A 20,569-nucleotide genomic window follows, 5' to 3' on the forward strand; every position below is an offset into this window, starting at 1 on the left:
CAACACACGATCCCCCCCCTACCAAGCATGGTAGTGGGCTGTGAAGCAATTTTTTATTCAATTCAATTCAATTCAATTTTATTTATATAGCGCCAATTACAGTCAGATTGTCTCGAGACGCTTTACAGCGTTGTGTGGTAGATGCACTGGGTAGTGACTCACTCAAACTTGCGGAACCAAAATACAAAATTTCATGAAGTGTGATCTTGTGCTGTGTGAACCTTTCCTTTGTTTCTGCATCATGAGGCGTATGGACAACAAGCCTTGGTATTCTTTAAATGTGACATTTAATGTTTTCACCATTATTTTCCAGATGGAACTTTTAAGGTAAATCTCACAATTGTTAACTGGATACCTTGTCATTAACTCTGATTTACAGTGTGTAAATGCAGAGTTTAAAGATACATCTATGTACTGTATATACTGCTAGTTTTATTCAAATTACAATGCATCTGATTAAAACATCAAATATACAAACATTGTTTGGGACAGCAAATGATGTCATTTCAAATAGTCCAGTAGTTGCTAAAATGTGATTAGTCTGTCACATAATGTTTGTAAGTTATTACTCTACAATTTCCCAAAATGAGTATCATTTAATTCAGGTACTTCATTCCAATGCAAAATAAAACGAATAGGAAACTACTAAACTCTACACAAAGAGTTTATACAGGATGGGGAGGGAGGGCGACCACTGCTAGCTGTGTTCATTCCTGAGAGAATTCCCATTCAGTTTCCAACAAAATACCCACAGTAGGTTTCATATCTATTAGCTCCATAGTAAAGAATAGTCCTTCTTTGAACAGGTGAGGGATAATCCACAATAAATAACACATTACCATCTTCAAAACTATACCTCATCAGGGTAAACCAATAACAAATCCTTTTGGAAAATACTTCTGTGCTCACTGAACCGGAGCTACATCTGGTAATTTTATACTTTGGACAATATTATGAAGACTCAATTTACTGAATCTTTGTCAAATTTAGAAAGAGCAAAACACCATAAAACAGTGTGGCAAGGCATAGGTTGCACACACTGCACATACAGAAAAACACAAAAAATGTACACAACAATGTACTACAACCAAGTTACAATAAGAATGACATTTTCAGGGGGCACTAATGTGGCAATAATGAAAAAAATCAGTAATTAGTAAAAGGCTGTACTGCAAGACATGCTAGTTTCTAATTTACTGGAAATTATTTGTGAATATTTTTTTTTTTTTCAAAAACCTGCAGGTTGCAATATGAACATTTTCAACAGAAGTTGCATCACCACACAGACTAATTGTTCTCTGAAACTTTGTAACAAACATAGTGGTTGAATCACAATTCATTTTCACATAGCAAACGAGTTTTTTTTCTTGATTTGGTTTAAGTCTGATCAGTAGTTGTTGTCCAGTCACATTAAGAAACACTGCTGATTAATGTCTTCCACCTTTAGGTCAAACTACTCTGAATTTCAGTAATTAAGTAATTAGCCCCAGGTGAGAGGAGCAAAAGCTGTTTTCAAGCCATAAGGTGAATACAATATTAAGAGGTGCACAGCTAATATGTCCAATAATATAAGAATCACATAATGAAAATGTTACAAAGTGCATACACTGATCAGCCATAACATTAAAAACGCAGACAGATGGAGTGAATAATACTGATTTCTTTGTTCCAGTGGCACTTGTCAAGGTCAGTTAGGTCTCCAAATAGGAAGCAGTGTGACTTTGGCGAGGCCCAGTTTTTGAAGGTTCGACAACGGGGGTCAGAGAATCTTGAAATGGCAGGTGTTGTGGGATGTATTGGATACGCACGAGTTAGTACCAACTAAAAGTGGTTCAAGAAGGAACAACAACTGAACTGGCCGCTGGTCATGGCTCACTGATGTGTGTTGGGAGTAAAGGCTAGATTGGCATGTCTGTTCCTACAGAGGAGTTGCAAGATATTAGAACACAGTGCATCACAGCTTGCTTGTGCAGAGTGCCCATGATGATCCTTGTCCACTGCCAAAAGCACTTTCAATGGGCATGTGAGCATCAGAACTGGACCATGGAGAAATTAAAGAAGACAGGTTTTCATCATGTGCAGCACTGTGGTTTATGAAGGGAAGAGATGGTACCAGGACGCACAATGCCAAAAGAGATGAAGGAGACAGGGTGACAGACAGTAATGTTCTGCATGTAAACCTTGGGTCCTGCATTAATGTTGGTGTTACTTTGACATGTATCACCCATTTAACCACTGTCGCAGACCATGCGCGTGCCTTCATGGAAGCAGTATTTTTTGATGACCTCTTTCAGCAGGATGATACTCTGTCACATGGCAAAAATTGTTCAGGAAGTTCAAGAACAGTTCAAGGTGTTGATTTGGCCTCCAAATTCCTACATCTCTATCTGACCTAATATGTGTGGGATGTGCTGAAAAATCAAGTCTGATCCATGGAGCCCCACCTTGTAACTTCCAGGAGTTGAAGGATCTGCCACTAACACCTTCTTCCCTTAGAGTAGACTGCATCGTCGAAAGTCTGTAGCGACAAGGCTTCAATGGCTCAGAGCTGTTTTGATGATGAGGAGGATCTACACAGTGTTACAGTGGTCTTAATGCTGTGGCTACTAGTGTAATGAACTGGTTGCTAGTGTCCCCCAGAAATGTCTGTTGTTACAATGTTTTTGCACAAGTGTTTCAGTTGCTGTCTTCAGTGGTTGGCTTTATGTGCAACAGATGGAATGCATGCTTTTATTTTCGTTATCTGAAAACAACCATTCTGCAGTTAATCAGAACTACATAAATAAATAAAATAAGTGTGTATTATGTTAGGGCTGAACTTAAACAGCTGATCCACATCAGATCCCATAATCAGTTATTAAACACCAGGAGCTTCTAAAAAAATCTCCTATTCACTTTAGATATATCATAAAATTCATTGCTCTTTTGTAGTACTAAACATTTCAGGCATAAACATTTTTAGCAAAAAAAAAAAAAAAAGATTCCTTGAGTCTGGAATTCTCAGATTTGACCTAGGAGGTTGCCTACAAAATGAGATGTTATATGCTGGTAGTTACCACATAGTGCAGACTGGTTTCATTTTTAAATTTCCTAAACCATTGCGTACCATTACTAAGGGTTTTATATGTACACAATATGATCCTCAATCAAATATTCAGTCATACCCTGTGCTCATTTCTGTTTGTCTGCTATTTGCATATTTAACAGGTTATTAATTGAGATGAACATTCATGAGCTTTTTATTTTTTTAAAGGCCTATATTAAAAATAAGAAATAATAGGAATGAAGTAAAGACCAGAGATGTAGCATCAGCTTGTCTTTTTAAACAGTAAGAGGCTAAATTCACATTGATATAGAAAGTGCAGAATAGCTGAAAAGAGTACCAAATTAGCTCAAATAATGACAGAAAAGAGACATCTCTACTTTATCAATGTTTTTTTTTTAATGCTGTGGTAATACAAGGTGGATGTGCTTCCAAACACTAGATGTCTGTGGAGAGAGTATGCTTAGCATATTTCAGGTGTGTTATGTAATGCAGCATTTTGTGGCGATTCAACTCAGCATCTCTGACGACCTAATGATTGCACATCTATATTAAATTTTTCTTTTGTTGGTAATAATAACATCTTGGAAATATTGAAAGCCAAACCTAAACTAAGGTATTGGAAAGTATTATATTTCAATAAGTGGCTCCAATACTGGATTCTGATTCAATGAAATGCTGTTATTCTCCAACCCCATATAATACCTACCAAACCTAGCAAAAAACAAGCACACAAAACAAGTAAACACTAACACACCATGGTCTATGGCCAATAAGTGGCCTAAAAATATCCCAGGCTAAAATAGTTTGCTGTTTGAACTTTCATAAACCGTCTTTGCATTAAATCATCAAATCAAATCATTTGACATTGAGCTTTGAACACAGCCACTGTGGCAAAAACAATGGCTTTCCTCCCCATTTGGTCTTACCCTATCAAAGTATGAAATTGACTAACAGTCAGGTAACCCTGGACTATTGGTAGGGCTTTGCAATGCAACAATACAAACGTGATAAATTCAGAACTTCAGGGGAATACGTTGCACTTCAACGGTGCCAAAAAAGGGGCAGGTGGAGGGTGGGGGACATTGTAGTATTTCAGTATAAAATCTTGAATAGACATTCAAGTGTTTGTAATTCATCCCCACATGAAACCAGAAATGTGTGGAGGTAAACAAAGCCAAGTTATTGAGGTCAGAGGTAGAGACCAACACAGTCAATCCTTTATATACATATTCACAGTGTTGCTGTGACGAAATAATTAACAATAACAAAAAAGGCTTCTCCTTAGATATATCTATAACTCTGCTGTACACACAGGTTACAATTAACATGACTGTGTATTTGTGAATCATTACAGGATTTGTTGTCCTCTACATATCCTAGTTGCAGGGTAAAAATCAAGAAAATATATACATTTGTATGCAAGTTTTTAAAAATAAGATTAACTTCACAGCCCTCAAAATGTGCAGGCCAATACAATTTCTATACAGTAGTATCGTTCTCTAAGTTGGTGTATAGATTTGCTTCTCTATTTAACATATATACATAATCATACTTTGAGGTGTGAGAAAAATGCATGCCATAGGACACAAGAACTGGAATTAAAAAAACAATTCTAAAAATATATTAAATAATTTACTTCAAAGCTCTTTTTTCTGGAGACAGTATACATGTATAAGGAGAAGTGGCACTCTTTTGCACTGGATTACCATCTACAGTAGGGTCCATAAATATTTGGACATTGACACAATTTTCAATACCACAATGGAATGGAAATGAAACAATCAAGTTCTGCTTTAAGTGCATACTTTCAGCTTTAATTTGAGGGTATTTACATCCAAATCAGGTGAACGGTGGAGGAACTATAACACATTTTATATGTGCCCTCCTCCTTTTTAAGTGACCAAAAGTAATTGCACAATTGACTGCTCAGCTGTTCCATGGCCAGTTGTGTGTTATTCCCTCATTTTTTCATTTACAAAGAGCAGATGAAAGAACAACTCTCAATATGAAGTCCAAAGAGCTGTGAGTGTCAGTGAAGCAAGTCATCATTAGGCTGAAATATCAAAAAAAAAAAACCATCAGAGAGATAGCAAAAACATTAGGTCATCTCGATTGTTTCATTTTAAATCCATTGTGGTGGTGTACAGAGCCGAAATGCTGAAAACTGTGCCAGTGTCCAAATATTTATGGACCTAAATGTAGGAAAACCCATATAGATGAGACCATGCCATTATTTACGTGTCAGTCATATGCTACTTGCTTCTCTTCTATGGTGAGCTTCTTGAATGCAATTCAATAAAAAGAATTACCACCTTTACAGAATGATATTGCTGGTTTAGCTGGTTCTTTACCATGGTTCTGTTTCTTTTCATTGTAATACACTGTGATGTAAGTTCCCCATTTGTAGAACAGACATCTGCTTTTTACATAGGTATGCTCCAAAGGAAGATTGGATCTTGTTTAAATTTAGCTACCACAGAGTCGCTCTCTTCTGCTATGCTTGTTGAGGTGTTTTTTTTTCACAATCTGGGTCTGATTCTCATAGTGTTGGCCATCACCCTATTAGTTATTAGATGACACACAAAGAGCTTTAGCCTTGGGTATACAACCAAGACCGGAAACAAAATGAGGACTATAACTTCAAAAGAAAGATGTATAAAAACATTTCAGATGAGACCTAATATAAAATAACAGAGACTCTATCCATCTCACTTTGTATAAACACACCAGCTGGTCTATTAATCTGTACATCAGCATCACTGGTCCAAAGTTAGATTACATAGATCTATCTGATACTTGATTCCACTTGACTGTTGTTGACATGCCCCAGCTATTTTACTAAGCACCTGTTAGATTTCTTTAACATGACCAAACCTGAATCCTTTCCTTAAAATATGTCAATAACAGACAGAGACCTGTCTATTCAGTACACTGTCTGGAAAAGCATTGAGGGAGCCAAAATTATCTGTTATTTCATCACCAAAATAATTTCTCTTCTTTCCTCCAAGATGACCAGATCCAATTCTAGAGGATTTGGTGTTAATTAATTCATTTTGGCAACCATTGTTTTAAGTGGTTGTAAAAAATAGAAGGAAACGAACAAAGCCCACGTACTTATGCCATTTCTACTTTACAATTAACTTTGAATACATTTATTTACAACTGTTCATTCTTTGGTTGTTGTCTGTGGAGTGTGAGTGCAACAAGTAGAATTTTAAAAAGAAGACCTTCATCAAAAACAGATGAGTCAAACAACCAAACAGGATTGAAGCAAACCCAACAATCCAGTTAACTTAACCACTTATTTGAAAAGTGAAACCAGCGGAAGTGTATCTCCTCCAACAGAAAAGCACAAAGCACCTCTGCCAGTCTCAATAGCTTGTAGTAATCTCATGGTTCCCAACAGACAATGTCGGTGCCAAGGAAGTGGCTAAGACGGCACAACCACTTGTGAATGTTGTAAGACAGGGAATGTAGGCCGAAAGAGACGGAAAACATGCAACAATGGTCCCCGGCCCAACTCAAAGTGGAGACTACTGGTCAACATGTTGCTGTGACCAAAATGTTCTCATGTAACAGAAATGATGGCCAACTGGACAAAAATAAGAGCCAGACTGTGAAGGACTGAGACCACTAGAATAGCTAACAGGCTTTAGTGGTTATCATTCACACAGATATAGAAATGTAGATACAATGCTTGTGATGTGATGTGCATCTGCATGGTTGCCATATTGGGGCGGCAAAGAGTAAGCAAATACAATGAGTTAAATTAATAAATGGCCAAATATTAACCCCTGAATAGCCAATAATGCAGAGTCTGCATCTCTCAATAACCATTATACTTGTTCATTGGTGGATACTGATTAGTGGATGGTCAATGTGCAGATGCATAGCAGCAACATACAGCAGCAGCCAAAGAGGTATCTATGTTTCTAGATCTGTCTTCATTCAGCTCAGTGCAAGTGCTATGTACAAACAGCGAGTCAAGCAAAGATCACAGAAGAACACAAGATAACTGAAATATTTCAGTTCAATGAAGTTTCAACCAGGAATATTTTTCTTCATTTTCTTTGGGGTAAAATTTGCTCAGATTGGCTGATTGTGTGAATAGTTATCTTACTATTCAAGCAGAAACTTTAGGAGGCACAAAAGTAGACAACACACATTCCTTAATAAAAAACAAGTACTCAATTAGGCAGAACTGTTTAACTCTATGCCACTCATGAACTGAGTATTAGTGGTACAAGTGTTCTGGCTGGTCAAAGTAGGGGACTGGAGAAACTGTAGAATTTCCTGTTCTGCTTATTTCCCCCTTTATCAGTTACTGACTATATGCTCTTTAAAGTCACAGGAGACATGTTGTCTAATTTGGAAGCAGGGCATTGTGTAAGTATAACTTTTAGTCTGATACCTTCTTGAACTTATTTCCTGTCCAATAAAAAGTTTAGTTGTTCTTTGCGTAGCATGCAAGTGAACATTTCAACTTTCACCTTCAAGATAAATTATCTCAGTAATGAAACATCATTCCAAACTAATCAAGCAGACCCCATTTAAATTCAGCAGTACACTGTTCTAATCTACACTGTGAGTACAGTTTCAGCATTTAAACTGGAAATAAAGCTGCAGCTGGCCTAATCAAGTGATGCCTGACTCTTGTCATTACTATTTTGGGGCCTCATGTATAAACATTTGCATACATTCATCACAGAAATCATATGCAAAATAGCAGATACATGCATAGATTTACTTGTTCAGACACATATGCAGTATATGTAAAACTACACATATATCTTAACAGTAATTACACTCCTGTATGTGTGTGTTCTTTATACACATTACATATTTTACATTTCTGGATTGTGTATCTTCTTTGACAATAACCGTAAACAGTGTAAACGTCTGATGTGGAAATGTAAAATTTTATTTTAATTCATTTAGTTCACTTCTGCAATATTTTGACCTGAAAACAAACAAAAGTGCCATGTTATGAGTGTATAAAAAATGACGGAAGCTGTGAAATGAAATTAAAAGTTTGTTCTAAATGGAAGAATGCTGTGAAAAGATGATAAACTGAAACGGTGAAAATAAGTAAGATTATGCATGACATGAATGTACTTGATACTGTTGTTCCTGTTTAAAGTTGTGCCAATTAATTTTGCCTGCAAAGGGCAGGAAAACTGTAAAAGAAGCTGACAGGTATGTTACTTCCTTTTAAAGTTACACTGATGAAATATGAAATAGATAAAAAGAGCAGCTCAGTCTGTGGCTGATCCCTGGACTCCATGGAGGTGGTGGGAGAGAGGAGGGCTCTGGATAAACTGTCTTCCATCATCAGAAACTCCTCCCACCCTCTGCATCACACTGTGAACTCCTTAAGAAGCACCTTCAGCAACAGACTGGTTCACCCTAAATGTAAGAAGGAACGTTTCCGTACGTCGTTTATCCCAACATCAGTGAGACTTTACAATGCCGCCGTATAACTGGTCTACCTCTGTTACTGCTGCACTTTCTCCCTCACATATGCAGACCACTTATGTGCAATAACTGTTTCAACCTCATGTAAATAGTCTTCTTAAAATAAATAAAAAAAATCTTCTGTGTATATAATGTTCTCTGCGTTTTTGCGCTGTGTGTTTCTATTTATTCTGTACTGCCTTTATACTATTATTTTTTTCTCCTTGGAGCTTCTGTAACTGTGAACTTTCCCCACTGTGGGATCAAAAAAGTTTATCTTATCTTATCTCATCTTACTAGTGTGCTGAGTGTTTGATAACACTGAAGTAACAAAGTGGCTGTCAGATTGTTTCACAGTGTCCTGCACATCCAGCTTTTTGATGTCAAAATTAGAGGAAAAGAAAAAAAAAAAAAAGAAAATTAGAGGGGGGTGTGTCCAACATTTTTTTAAAGCTAGTGTTGTAACAACAGACACATGAACTGTTAGACAACCAGGATGCAATGTGACTGAGCCTCATGAGGTTGTGATAGCAGAATGTTCACTCAGCCTTCAAGCGAGGCCACTTGGAGCAGGTAAAAACAGTTTTAACTTCAAAAAACATCATATGAACTAATTTGTTTAAAACATGCCGATGCTTCAAAATGTGATCTGATGTGATTGTTCATCCTGTTACATGATTAAGTATTTACCAATGATAAATAATTCGATTTCAATTTCAGGGTCTTTTTAAGAACTGGTTAGGAATAACAGCTACTCTTTAGCCTGTTACTAAATGAGTTAGAGCAAATTTTTCTGTTGATCAATGAGCACTGCCGTGTCAAATGAATAACTATAAAAAAGAAAAAGAAGTATGTAATTAATCCCAAATCATTTATACATGAGGCTCCTGATCTTTGGCAAATTAAGTGTTACATGAGTAAAAACCAAATGTGGAGGGGGTGGGTGTAGGGGCACAGCATAGCAGGATAACAACCAATTTTTAATAACTTCTTTTCAAAGCATTAAAATATTAATGTGCCAGAAGTCATGTTCTTAATAAACATGGGGAATACCAACACAGTTATAAGAGATTGTCTGAATAAGAAGCAAAGTTAATTAACCACTGCAGAGGTGAATGTGGGCAAAATAACATAGAGGAGTCCAATTGTATGGGGAATTGATCAGTTTGTGATTGGAATACATATCCTCTTTTAAGAATTTGTACCAATGTATAAAGCAAAACAAACGTACTTCATTGTATATTTGTTAAATCTTATCTACCTGTAAGTAATCAGACGGGTTTGTTTAAAACATTCACATTTGGTCTACAGACCAAAGAGTGTCTCACTCTTTTGCATACCAAACCCTCGAATACTCCCGATAAAGCAACTATCAGTAGATCTCTCTTCATTTGTTCCATATTTCAGCATAAACACAGCAGACCTGTGAGTCCTGCTCTCCAGTGAAATGCTACGCAGATGATAGAAGATGTTGAGACGTTTCTTGTTCCCAGTTTAGCAGCTTGTCAGTTGGGAAAGATGATGACACACACAGCAGCAGCTATTCCCACACCAGCGGAGACGGAGGCATTTCAGAGGGCTGAGCCACTGTGGAACTATTCAAAAGCAGGCCAACAAGTGGGTAAAGGTAATATTAGCTATTCACATTTCCAGTAGCTCAAATTGTATTAAATGGTTGTGAATAATTACATTGCATTCCACAAATGTTAAGAAGAGGATAAAAATATGCTCATGACTTTCCAAATATCAGCAAATACATTTACTTTAAATGACTATAGAGAGTTAAAACCACCAACATTAGGAACTGCAGTTAGGAACCTTACAATAGGCTTTGTTTACAGCTGACATTTTTACACGTCATAGCAGAAAAGAAAGGTTGTACTAATGATTGCAGTACTGCACTTCACTTAGGTCCATTTGTTGTGCAAACCGCCTCACTGTTACGGCTTACTAGAACATCTGGAGCTATGCTTTCAGCTGTGACAAATCGTCTGTTGTGAAAAAGCTCCGTTACTGTTTTTATATATTAGGAATTTCAAACTTTGCACTTTAGTTATAACATATGTTGAAATACTAGAAAACAGCAAGGAATAGTTGCATCAAGAAGCTCTCCAAAATTTAGGGAAAGACCCATTTGTTGTCCACTCAGATGCAGCTAATAGCAATATCTCTGTAATGTATGTGCAAGGGGCATCTGACTTGGTTAACCTAGATTAACAAAAAGACTAGAAGCAGGAAAACTGCCAACCAAAGTGCACCAACAGGTAAAATAAATACACCCAACAACAACAAGTGCTATCAACACATGCACGATCTTTAGTATGACATTTCATACTGCTGTGAATTAAAGGGCCTCCTACCTGATGAAGCTTTTAAAAGCAGCTGATTGAGGGTTAATGCAGAGTGGTACTCGACTCGCTTTTTGCTGTTCCAAAATGAACTGATGGATGATCTCTGGAAAATAGACCAGCATTTCTTACTTATTTTAACTTAACATTGCAGGAATGTTTAACATTACTTCAGCATTCCTTAATTTTTCAAACAAACTCATGTTTATATAACTCAAATCCTTGTGTACTTTTTTTTTATTACTGTTTACTTGGTTTCCTTCAACTAAAACTGCCTTTTTGAGATCCAGTCCCCACCAGCAGTCCCCATATTGTAACACAAGTTTGTCTTTGTTTTCACAGCAATGCACAGTTTCAGGGCAGAACACTGTGGGTCAGATTTACTGTCAATGATGGTGTTGTACAAATGTAACTGTAATCACAATTATCTTCAGTTCCTGATTTACTAAGATAGCATGTCATTAGGCAGTCAACACCCGGACTGATGCTGCAACTGGACCGCCCAACTAATTTTGAGTGAATGAGAAGTCATACACAGAGTTCAAAGGTGGGATTTCTGTGAGATCATCAAGGTTACAAAAGAAAAGATAGAATATTGATCTTGATTACAAAACACAGACCTCAACACCACCCACATTTCATTATTACTGAAACAATTATATGGATCAATAACTCCTCCTTTTAAAATCCCTTTGTTTATGCTGAAATGTCTTAATGCTAACAGAGAGGTCAACAGCAGACAAATTTACCTTTGACTTGTCTCACAGAGCTGAGGTTCTTCTCAAAGCCATCATCAAATTTGGGGTTAGTGATGGGCTCAAAGTCGCTGGTGTAAACACGGCCAGAAGATGTGGTGAAGCAGCATTTGCACATGCATGTGTGGTACCGGAGTCGACCCTCATCCAGGTAAGGGTGAGCCAGGGCATCCTTTGCTGAAATCCTCTTTGACTGAAGACCATATGCACAAATAAGATGCGTTATCAAAGACCATTAACTTCATTTTATATTCCTTAGCCTCAAAATACATGTAGGAAGGAGTAGATGAAAAACTGATTTTTCAGCTAAGGCACAGTATAACAATGATAAAATGGTAATTGTTAAATTCATTAATTTAACAATTACCAAATTAACAAAATGGTGAACATTCCACTGAACAGCTGCTGATAAATGAATTTTTGGTACAGTCTCTACAGTGACAGACCAATACTCTTGTTTATTTGATCCGAACCAAGTGAAAAATTGATCCACTGTTGCATTTTAGTTTTGGTCAAAACAAGCTATGTCTGTATAACATGAAGTCACAGACTAACAGTGACTGGATATTTTTGGTGATATCATCCTGAACCACCACTGCATCATTAGGACCTATGAGGGGAAATCAAAGCCTGGTGACTGATAGCAGGCCAGTCTGCACTTTAATGCTACTTTACTTTAATGTGTTTTTTGTTCTCTGTTGCCTCATAGAGCTCCCTGATACAGTGTTGCTGTGGGATTGCTCTGTCTTTTTGATGTATTTCATAACTTGAAGTCCAAAGACTGTAGAAAACTGCAGTTTAAATGGTTTCTGAATGATTGCTCAGTTTGAAACCTAAACACTCACAGGCTGACAAGCATATGTGTTACTGCTAATACCAAAAGACTTACATTAACATCACTTTACAGGCTAGCTATAAGATTGCTTACTTTGGTTTAGAAACAGCAGATGAATTTATCAGAAGTTTGCCTTTTAGATTCATGCTAAAATCCTAGGTCAACTTTTAAAAAAAACTAAGTTCACTTGGAGCCAAGGCCTTTATTCTAAGTAAAGTTGTTGCACCAGGATTTGATTGATAGCTTTTTCAGCAGCCCAAACAAACTGAAATAACTGGCAAATAGAGTAAGTTTTGTTTTAACCCAATGGGTTAGATGTGAAAACAGCTCAAGTGGCAGAACAATAGATAAGTTTGTGTATTAATAAACATGCATAATATAATGTCCTAAAAATTGGACTTTGTACAGCCACAGTAATCTTGTTTCAATTACCTTCACTCAGTTAAATGAACCTTGTTGAGAATACACACACCAAGCTCTGCCTGATTATAGTTTGTCCAGTTCTTTGAGTTGGTTTAGACAGGTTTGCTAAATTTTATCCCCAGCCTCAGATGACATTTTCAAGTATTTATTCTATACTCACCCAAAATGTCTTTTCACAAGTTTTCTTTCTTTCTTTCTTTCTTTCTTTCTTTAGGAAGGTGTCTGACATTGGACTCAGATTGATTCAACTTTGGATGTCACAGGCTGTCTAAATATATATTTGCCTCAGAGCTCAACTAATGGAAATGTGCTTTAGAGTAGGTTTATCGTACATATTCATGATGTTGTTATGTATAAACTAAAACCGAGGTAAAACCTTTGGCAAGAATTCTAATTATTATTATTATTATTATTATTATTATTATTATTATTATTATTATTATTATTATTATTATTATCTTCTAAACTGAAACACCTTTAGGCTTCATTTATTAACAAAACATTATGCAAAACTATCTATAGCGACTCACCGGATCAAACACTAGCATCCTGCAGAGAAGATGCACTGCTTCATGGGTTGCTTGGCTAGACAGTGTGTACAGAACAGGAAGGGATGGCTGTAGGCAAAACAAACATTACGGCATTAGTGATCTCCCCTGTCACCTCCACCTTCTGGCATATCTTATATACACATATGAGGTGTGACAAAAAAAGAAACAAAACATTGGTTGCTGATCACACAATTCAGCAGCTACATAGTAATGAAGTACAGCTGTGTTGCCCAATATCTCAGTACTGTATGAGGAAAGCTGCACTTCATTTAATAATTTCAGAGCACCCAAGGACACTGTACAAAGTAAACAGAGGTAAAACACATTCAAAAAAACAATCTAAAATTTAAAGATGTAAAAAAATTTAAAAGAAGGAAATTTAGCAGTTTTTAAAACAACAGAAGGACCCATTATCTTTTGTTTCACAGGTAAGTTTCTAGCTCCAGTAAAGTGCCCTCTGTCACAGAATGAACCATGAGAAAAGGACTAACATCAAGTTGTTGGCCAACTTGAAAAAAACTCCAGCAGAAACCCTTGCCATGCTGAGGGATGAGTACAGGGAGTGAACAATGCCCTGTAGACATGTCTATGAGTGGCACAAGAGGTTCAAAATGGGGTGGGATGACGTGGAGTAAGCACCTATAGTGGCCCATTTCAAGGATGAATCTAATGCAATATTAACAAAAATAATTATTAGAATTCTTAAACATTTGGCCTTATGCAAAATATTTTATGTATCTATTTATCTTTATTTAATCAAGTCCACTGTGCTGCTTCCTTTCATGAGAGGCCATGAGAGGAGGGATACAAAACAACAACAACAACAACAACAACAACAACAACAACAACAACAACAACAACAAAAACCCCCAGACGAGCTTCTCCTAAAAACACAGCAATGCTGTTTTGGTTCATTCCCTTAACACAAGTGTACCTTTTTAAAAGGCTTTCTAATATTTCATAACTAACACTACGACATGCCATCAAAAAGTTTTGAGACTGATCCTGTTGCGTGCACACAGGTCATGGCACGGTTCTGCACAAGCAATGCTTTATGCAACAGGTACCATCACTAATCTCTCATGAGTCAGAATTTAGCGTGACATTGTGCAATCAACATAAATACCTGCGTTATAAAGTTTTGCTATCACTGACATAGGCACATTTGCAATTCACCATGGACCTCAAACAGGAAGCAAACATCACATTCTGTGTCAGTCAGCAGCCAGAATGAGCGAGCCTTCATGTGGGGATCACCACTATTGACGAGACGTGGATGTGCAATTTCGAGACAGAGACCAAACAGTTTTACGGTGGAAGAGCTGCAGTCTTCATGACTAAGGAATGGCGCGTCAGGTCACTACCACACCGAGAGCATGTCCGTCATTTCCTGTGACGTACAAGGGGACTAATGTCCAGTGAATTCATACCCCAGGGTCAGACCGTTAATGTGAAGCGAAATTCAACTTGAAGGATCACTGTTTTGACATCATGGAGCAGATTCAGTGTTCACTGCAGATAATGCTTGACATGCTTACAGAGCAGCACTTCCAGGGAGAGTTCTAGAGTCTTGGATTTTTATTACTACTAGCAAAACAGAAAACATTTCTATAATTCCAACCTATCAGAAAACAACACAGAAGTGCTCGATCTGCAAACAAGACTAGTTACCTGTTTGTGAGGTCCTCTAAGAATGTGTGCACGAGCACCTTCACATGCTGTCCTCATGGCTTCCATAGTGGGAGTCCCCAACAGGTCTGTGATTAAATCCAGCTAATCACAGGAACACATAACACAGAGAGCAGACTGAGATAGTAACGTTTGTTTCTGCATGTCATGACTCACAGGACTACATATCATTAAAGGTATAGTATACAACATTCAATACTACTGAGCATTGCTGGAGCGCCAGCATCTCAGACCAAAACAAATAAGTGTATTAGCCCAACCTCTCCCCCTTCTTTCTTCTAGGCTGTGTATATGCAAGATACAACAAAATAATTTACAGCCACAACCATTATCAGAAATTCAACACATGCATATGAATTAGGTAAATAACAGATAAGAAAAACAAAACACACACGCAGGCGCGCACGCGCGCACACACACACACACACACACTCTTATCTAAGAAGAACAAATAAAAGTTACCTGCTGAATGGGACTTTGGGCTTGGAAGAGGATGCGTCGCCCCAGCAGCTCAGCAAAGATGCAACCCACAGACCAGATATCAATGGAGTTGGAATAATGGCGACTACCCATGAGGATTTCTGGTGCTCGATAGTACTGTGTCACCACTTCCTGAGTCATGTGCCGTGACTCATCTGACTCCTCTACACGGGCCAGGCCAAAATCACAGATCTGGAAGACAGTCATTCAGAAATAACTACAGCTGTTTCAATCTTATGTTCCCTATGTTTCTCACACATAGATTATACTTTGGCAGTCCATACATGTATACTGATAGCTACCTATTTTTATTTGGTCTCAGATTAAAAAACAAAACATGGAGAAGTTGCTTTCTATAGAATTTTTATAACTGAATTGTGTCATTTTTCTATAAACACAAATATATCCCTGAGCACAGTTGTAACCTCTATATGCTGCTTTAACCACATCCTATCATCCACAGGGCATTTTTGGGAGGTCAACAGTTTTTCCTTATATACAGAATATTTCTTTTCTTTTCTTTTTGTTGTCTGCATTTATTCTCATTGTTTAAATCCACAAAGGAGGTGTCAACATTATATGAGATTGATGAATATTGATTGAGAGTATTTCTTTATAAAACACCTAGAGGGAGATTTGCCTGATAGCCTGCATTATTCATAGCCTAAAAACACAAGATATCCAAATAAAAGCAAAATTACATCAACAGTCGAGGAAAATGCTACATTTATGTGAGCTAAACTTATTGTACATGCATTCCCTAAATGTTTTTGTCACTTATCCTGCTGCTTCTTGTCTTAACTTTTAGTGGGATGGTAGATGAGTTTGCTCTGCTAAACCGTTTGTTTTTTCCCTCCCAAGGACTCGTCATGTCATCTTACATTTCTGGCAGAGGCACAACGTTACTGAAATGACACATGCTGCTTACTACAGGCAGTACAACAGCTGAAGCTGCTCAATCAATTACTAATGAACAAATACATCAGGTGAGGCAGGAAAACTGACCAATCAGAAACTACAGGTAATAGATACATACAGGTCACTAGAAATAATGCATTATACATGTAAATAGCTCATTTGTCCTCTTATCGATCTTTCATTTCAAGAAAATGCAGAATATTGGTGTCAATTAATGCTCTTTGCCATTATTTTTTGTTCATGAAATGCATACTGATTTATCTACTGCAAAAGGCACAAAGTCAATAGTAGGTTAAATAGCAAGCATACCTAAAAATAAAATGCAAAGCAATACAAACATAATCAATTATAGACTGTAAGAGTACCATGGAGCTGAATCATTTCTTTAAAGACATGGTCTTGACTAAAGTGTAACCTTTTAAGCTACAAGATACAATTTATTGGAAGACCACAACACAGAATTTACAAAGACTTTGTTGCAGTGATTGTCTTCAAGTTGGACATCATTTTTGGCTTTTTCTGATAACATGTTCAGGTGACATGAAAAATTGTACCCACAAAGCCTTTCTCACACACCTTGAGCACACAGTTGCTGTTGACCAGGAGGTTGCCAGGTTTGATGTCTCGGTGCAGAATTCCAGCAGAGTGAAGGTATTTAAGTCCTGGTGGTGGTAATGATTAATCAGAAAAAGACAACAGGATAGAAATTTTGCATACAACATCATGTATAAAATTTTTTTTGATATGAAGCAGTGACATCGGGTAAGATTTAGTTTGCTTCAGCAGCCACTCCAAAATGGCCAAAAAAGGTCTAAAAATACTAAGAGGAACACAAGAATGACAATACACTCCAAACCACAGACATGCAGGCAGAAGTTAAAAACATATTGAGAGCTGCACACAAAGAATTCTACCATCAGACCTTTCTCTCTGGTCTCCAGCATAGACATAGATTTACACCGTGGATGAGGAGACCATTATTGGCCATCATAGAGTCTCCTACCATCCCAAGCTGGACCAGTAGAGTCGCAGCTAATTGCAGGCTGACCAGTACTAATGGAAACCCTTACAGAACCAGAAAAAAGTGTAGACACACCTTCTCATTCAATGTTTTTCATTTAAACTAGTTTCTATGTTGTAAATTAATACTGAATACATCACAACTATGAATGAACACATGGAATTATGTTGTAAACAAAATAGTGCTGAACAAATCAGAATGTTTTCTATTTTAGATTCTTCAAAGTAGCACGTTTTTGTTTCAATCACAGCTTTGCACACTCTTGACACTCTATCAATGAGCTACATGAGGTGGTCTCCTGGAATGGGTTTCCAATAGTCTTGAAGGAGTTCCCAGAGATGCTGAGCACTTGTTGGCCCTTTTGCCTTCACTCTGTGGTCCATCTCATCCTAAACCATCTGGATTGGGTTTAGGTCAGGTGACTGTGGAGGCCAGATCATCTGATGCAGCACTTCCATCACTCTGCCTCTTGGTCAAATAGTCTTTCCACAGCCTGGAGGTGTGTTTGGGGTCAATGTCCTGTTGAAAATTAAATTATGTCCAACAAAACACAAACTGGATAGGATGGCATGGCGCTGCAGGATGCTCTGGTGGCCATGCTGATTCAATGTCCCTTCAATTTTGATTAAATCCCCAACAGTGTCACCAGCAAAACACCCCCACACCATCACACCTCCTCCTCCATGCTTCTCGGTGGGAACCATGCATATAGAGAACATCTGTTCACCTTTTCTGTGTCGCACAAAGACACGGTGGGTGGAACCAAAGATCTCCAGTTTGGACTCATCAGACCAAAGCACAGATTTCCACTGGTCTAATGTCCATTCCTTGTGTTTCTTGGCCCAAGCAATTATTTCCTTGTTGTTCATCATCAGTAGTAGCTTCCTTGCAGCAATTCCACTATGAAGGCCTGATTCACGCAGTCTCCTCTGAACAGCTCACGTTGAGATTTGTCTGCTACTTGAGCTCTGTGAAGAATTTATGTGGGCTCTAATCTGAGGTGCTGTTAATTTGTGGTTTCTGAGGATCGTGACTCGGATGAACATATCCTCTGTGGTCTTCCTTTCCAAGGGGAAAGCCTCATGAGAGCCAGTTTCATCATAATGTTTGATGGTTTCTGCAACTGCACTTGAGGATACATTCAAAATTCTTGAAATTTTCTGGACAGACTGGCCTTCTTGTCTTAAAGTAATGATGGACTGTCATTTCTCTTTACTGAGTTGAGTGGTTCTTGCCATACTATGGATTACAACAGTAGTCAAACAGGGCTATTAGTGTACTAATCCTACCTCTGCATACCACAACTGATAATATCAAATATATTAAGAAGGCAAGTAATTCCACAAACTGGCTCTTGACAAGACACATCTGTTAATTCAAAACCATCCCAGGAGACTATCTCATGAAGCTCAGTGGTTGGAGCCATTGGCTTGGGATCACATTCATGGCTTTTCGGGTGTCACTGTATTATGCAGTTGCTCTCGAAGGCCACTGAGTTTAAGTGAATAAGTACCCGCCACAAGTACCTGTACAAAGACTAGGGATGAGTTAGTTAATTTGTTTGGCTAGGTAGTTAGCAAGAGGAGATGCCGGTTTTGTTTGGCCACTTGCAGTGAGATGGCAGTGATTTATACAGCAGTTTGATTTGGATTTGTAGAGTGTTAGCTTTGGTTGGTGGGGATGACTACCATTGTTGATGAGTTTATTAGGTCTCCCACAGAAGAGTTGCTGGAATGATGCACCAAGGAACAGCTTGTAAAGATTGCTCAGCATTACTCTGTTGGAACTGATCGGAAACGCACAAAGGAAAACCTCAAGCTCATCATAATGGCTAACTTACAAGAGGGTGGGATTCTCACTGATACAGAAGGTAAGAGTGGAGTAAGTACTACTCAAACTTGAATGTTTGAACAACAGAAAGAACTGCTGTTATTGAAAATGGAGCATGAAAGGGAATTGGAAAGAATCAAATATAAAACAGAGCAAATGAAATTGGATTTGGAAATCCAAAAACTAACAATGATTAAGGATGGTAAAATGTCTGCAGCTGTTCTAAAAGGGGAGACCAGTGGTCCACATTTTGATATGGCAAGTAACCTGAAATTATTACCAAAGTTTAATGAAAAAGAGGTGGAGATTTTTTTTTCCATGTTTGAGCGTGTTGTAAATTCAACGAACTGGCCTGATGAGCAGCGGACTTTAATGTTGCAATGTGTTTTTACAGGTAAGGCACAAGAGGTTTATTCCACTCTATCCTCTGATGACTGTAAAGATTACAATACTGTTAAAGCAGCTGTCCTGAAGGCATATGAGTTGGTTCCTGAAGCATATCGTCAATGTTTCCGGGGCTGGCGGAAGACTGGTAGACAGACACGTGGAATTTACATGCGATTTGATTTCACATTTTAATCGATGGTGCACCAGAGGGACCAATCCCTGACAGCAAATTCTTTATCCCTGATGTTGCAACAGCATGGTAAAGGTAAAAATGGTTCAAATGTGTGTAACTATTGCCGTCAGGAGGGTCACTGGAAAAAGGAATGTCCTCTGTTAAGAGGGAAAAATAAAACATCTCAGGTGAAGTCAGCTGGTTTGTCCACCTCTGTTCCCAATCCCATTGCTGACGAGGTGGAGCTAGTGGCTCCATTTCAGATGCATATTAAACAAATAGACACCTCAGAGGCTGACTCAAGTTATGCTCCATTTATGTCTAAAAGCTTTGTAACATTAATTGGTGACAACATGAAAATTCCAGTCAGAATTTTGAGGGACTCAGGAGCATTGCGTACCTTTGTGAGGGCAGCAATTCTGCCTTTTTCTGCTGATTCAGACACAGGGAGCTGTGTTCCAGTTAGAGGATTGGTCTGCAAACCATTTTTGTGCCTGTTCATAAAATGTTTCTGTCTCGTGGTTTAATTCAGGGAGACGTGGAGGTTGGTGTTCGGCTGGCACTGCTAGTGGAGGGAGTGGATATTATTTTAGGAAATGACCTGGCAGGGGCCAGTGTGTGGGCAGATGTGAGACCAGATAAGGTACAAACACTGGTGTT

At 38.0% G+C, this 20,569-nt stretch overlaps 1 protein-coding gene across 1 annotated transcript in view; it reads right to left on the minus strand.

Annotated features, from left to right (window-relative positions):
- Window positions 1-263: 263 nt before the first annotated feature.
- nlk2 (nemo-like kinase, type 2) overlaps window positions 264-20,569 on the minus strand; it is a 73,204-nt gene continuing 52,898 nt past the window's right edge. Inside the window, exons 5-11 of the mRNA XM_023266167.3 lie at window positions 17,076-17,161; window positions 15,564-15,773; window positions 15,084-15,185; window positions 13,392-13,478; window positions 11,598-11,796; window positions 10,861-10,954; window positions 264-10,095 (exon numbers count right to left, since the gene is read on the minus strand). Of these exons, the coding sequence (XP_023121935.1) occupies window positions 10,041-10,095; window positions 10,861-10,954; window positions 11,598-11,796; window positions 13,392-13,478; window positions 15,084-15,185; window positions 15,564-15,773; window positions 17,076-17,161 (833 nt within the window). The 3' untranslated portion in view covers window positions 264-10,040. The remainder of the gene's footprint in view (window positions 10,096-10,860; window positions 10,955-11,597; window positions 11,797-13,391; window positions 13,479-15,083; window positions 15,186-15,563; window positions 15,774-17,075; window positions 17,162-20,569) is intronic.

The sequence above is a fragment of the Amphiprion ocellaris genome, chromosome 7 (genome assembly GCF_022539595.1).
Source record: "Amphiprion ocellaris isolate individual 3 ecotype Okinawa chromosome 7, ASM2253959v1, whole genome shotgun sequence".
Lineage (NCBI taxonomy): Eukaryota > Metazoa > Chordata > Actinopteri > Pomacentridae > Amphiprion > Amphiprion ocellaris.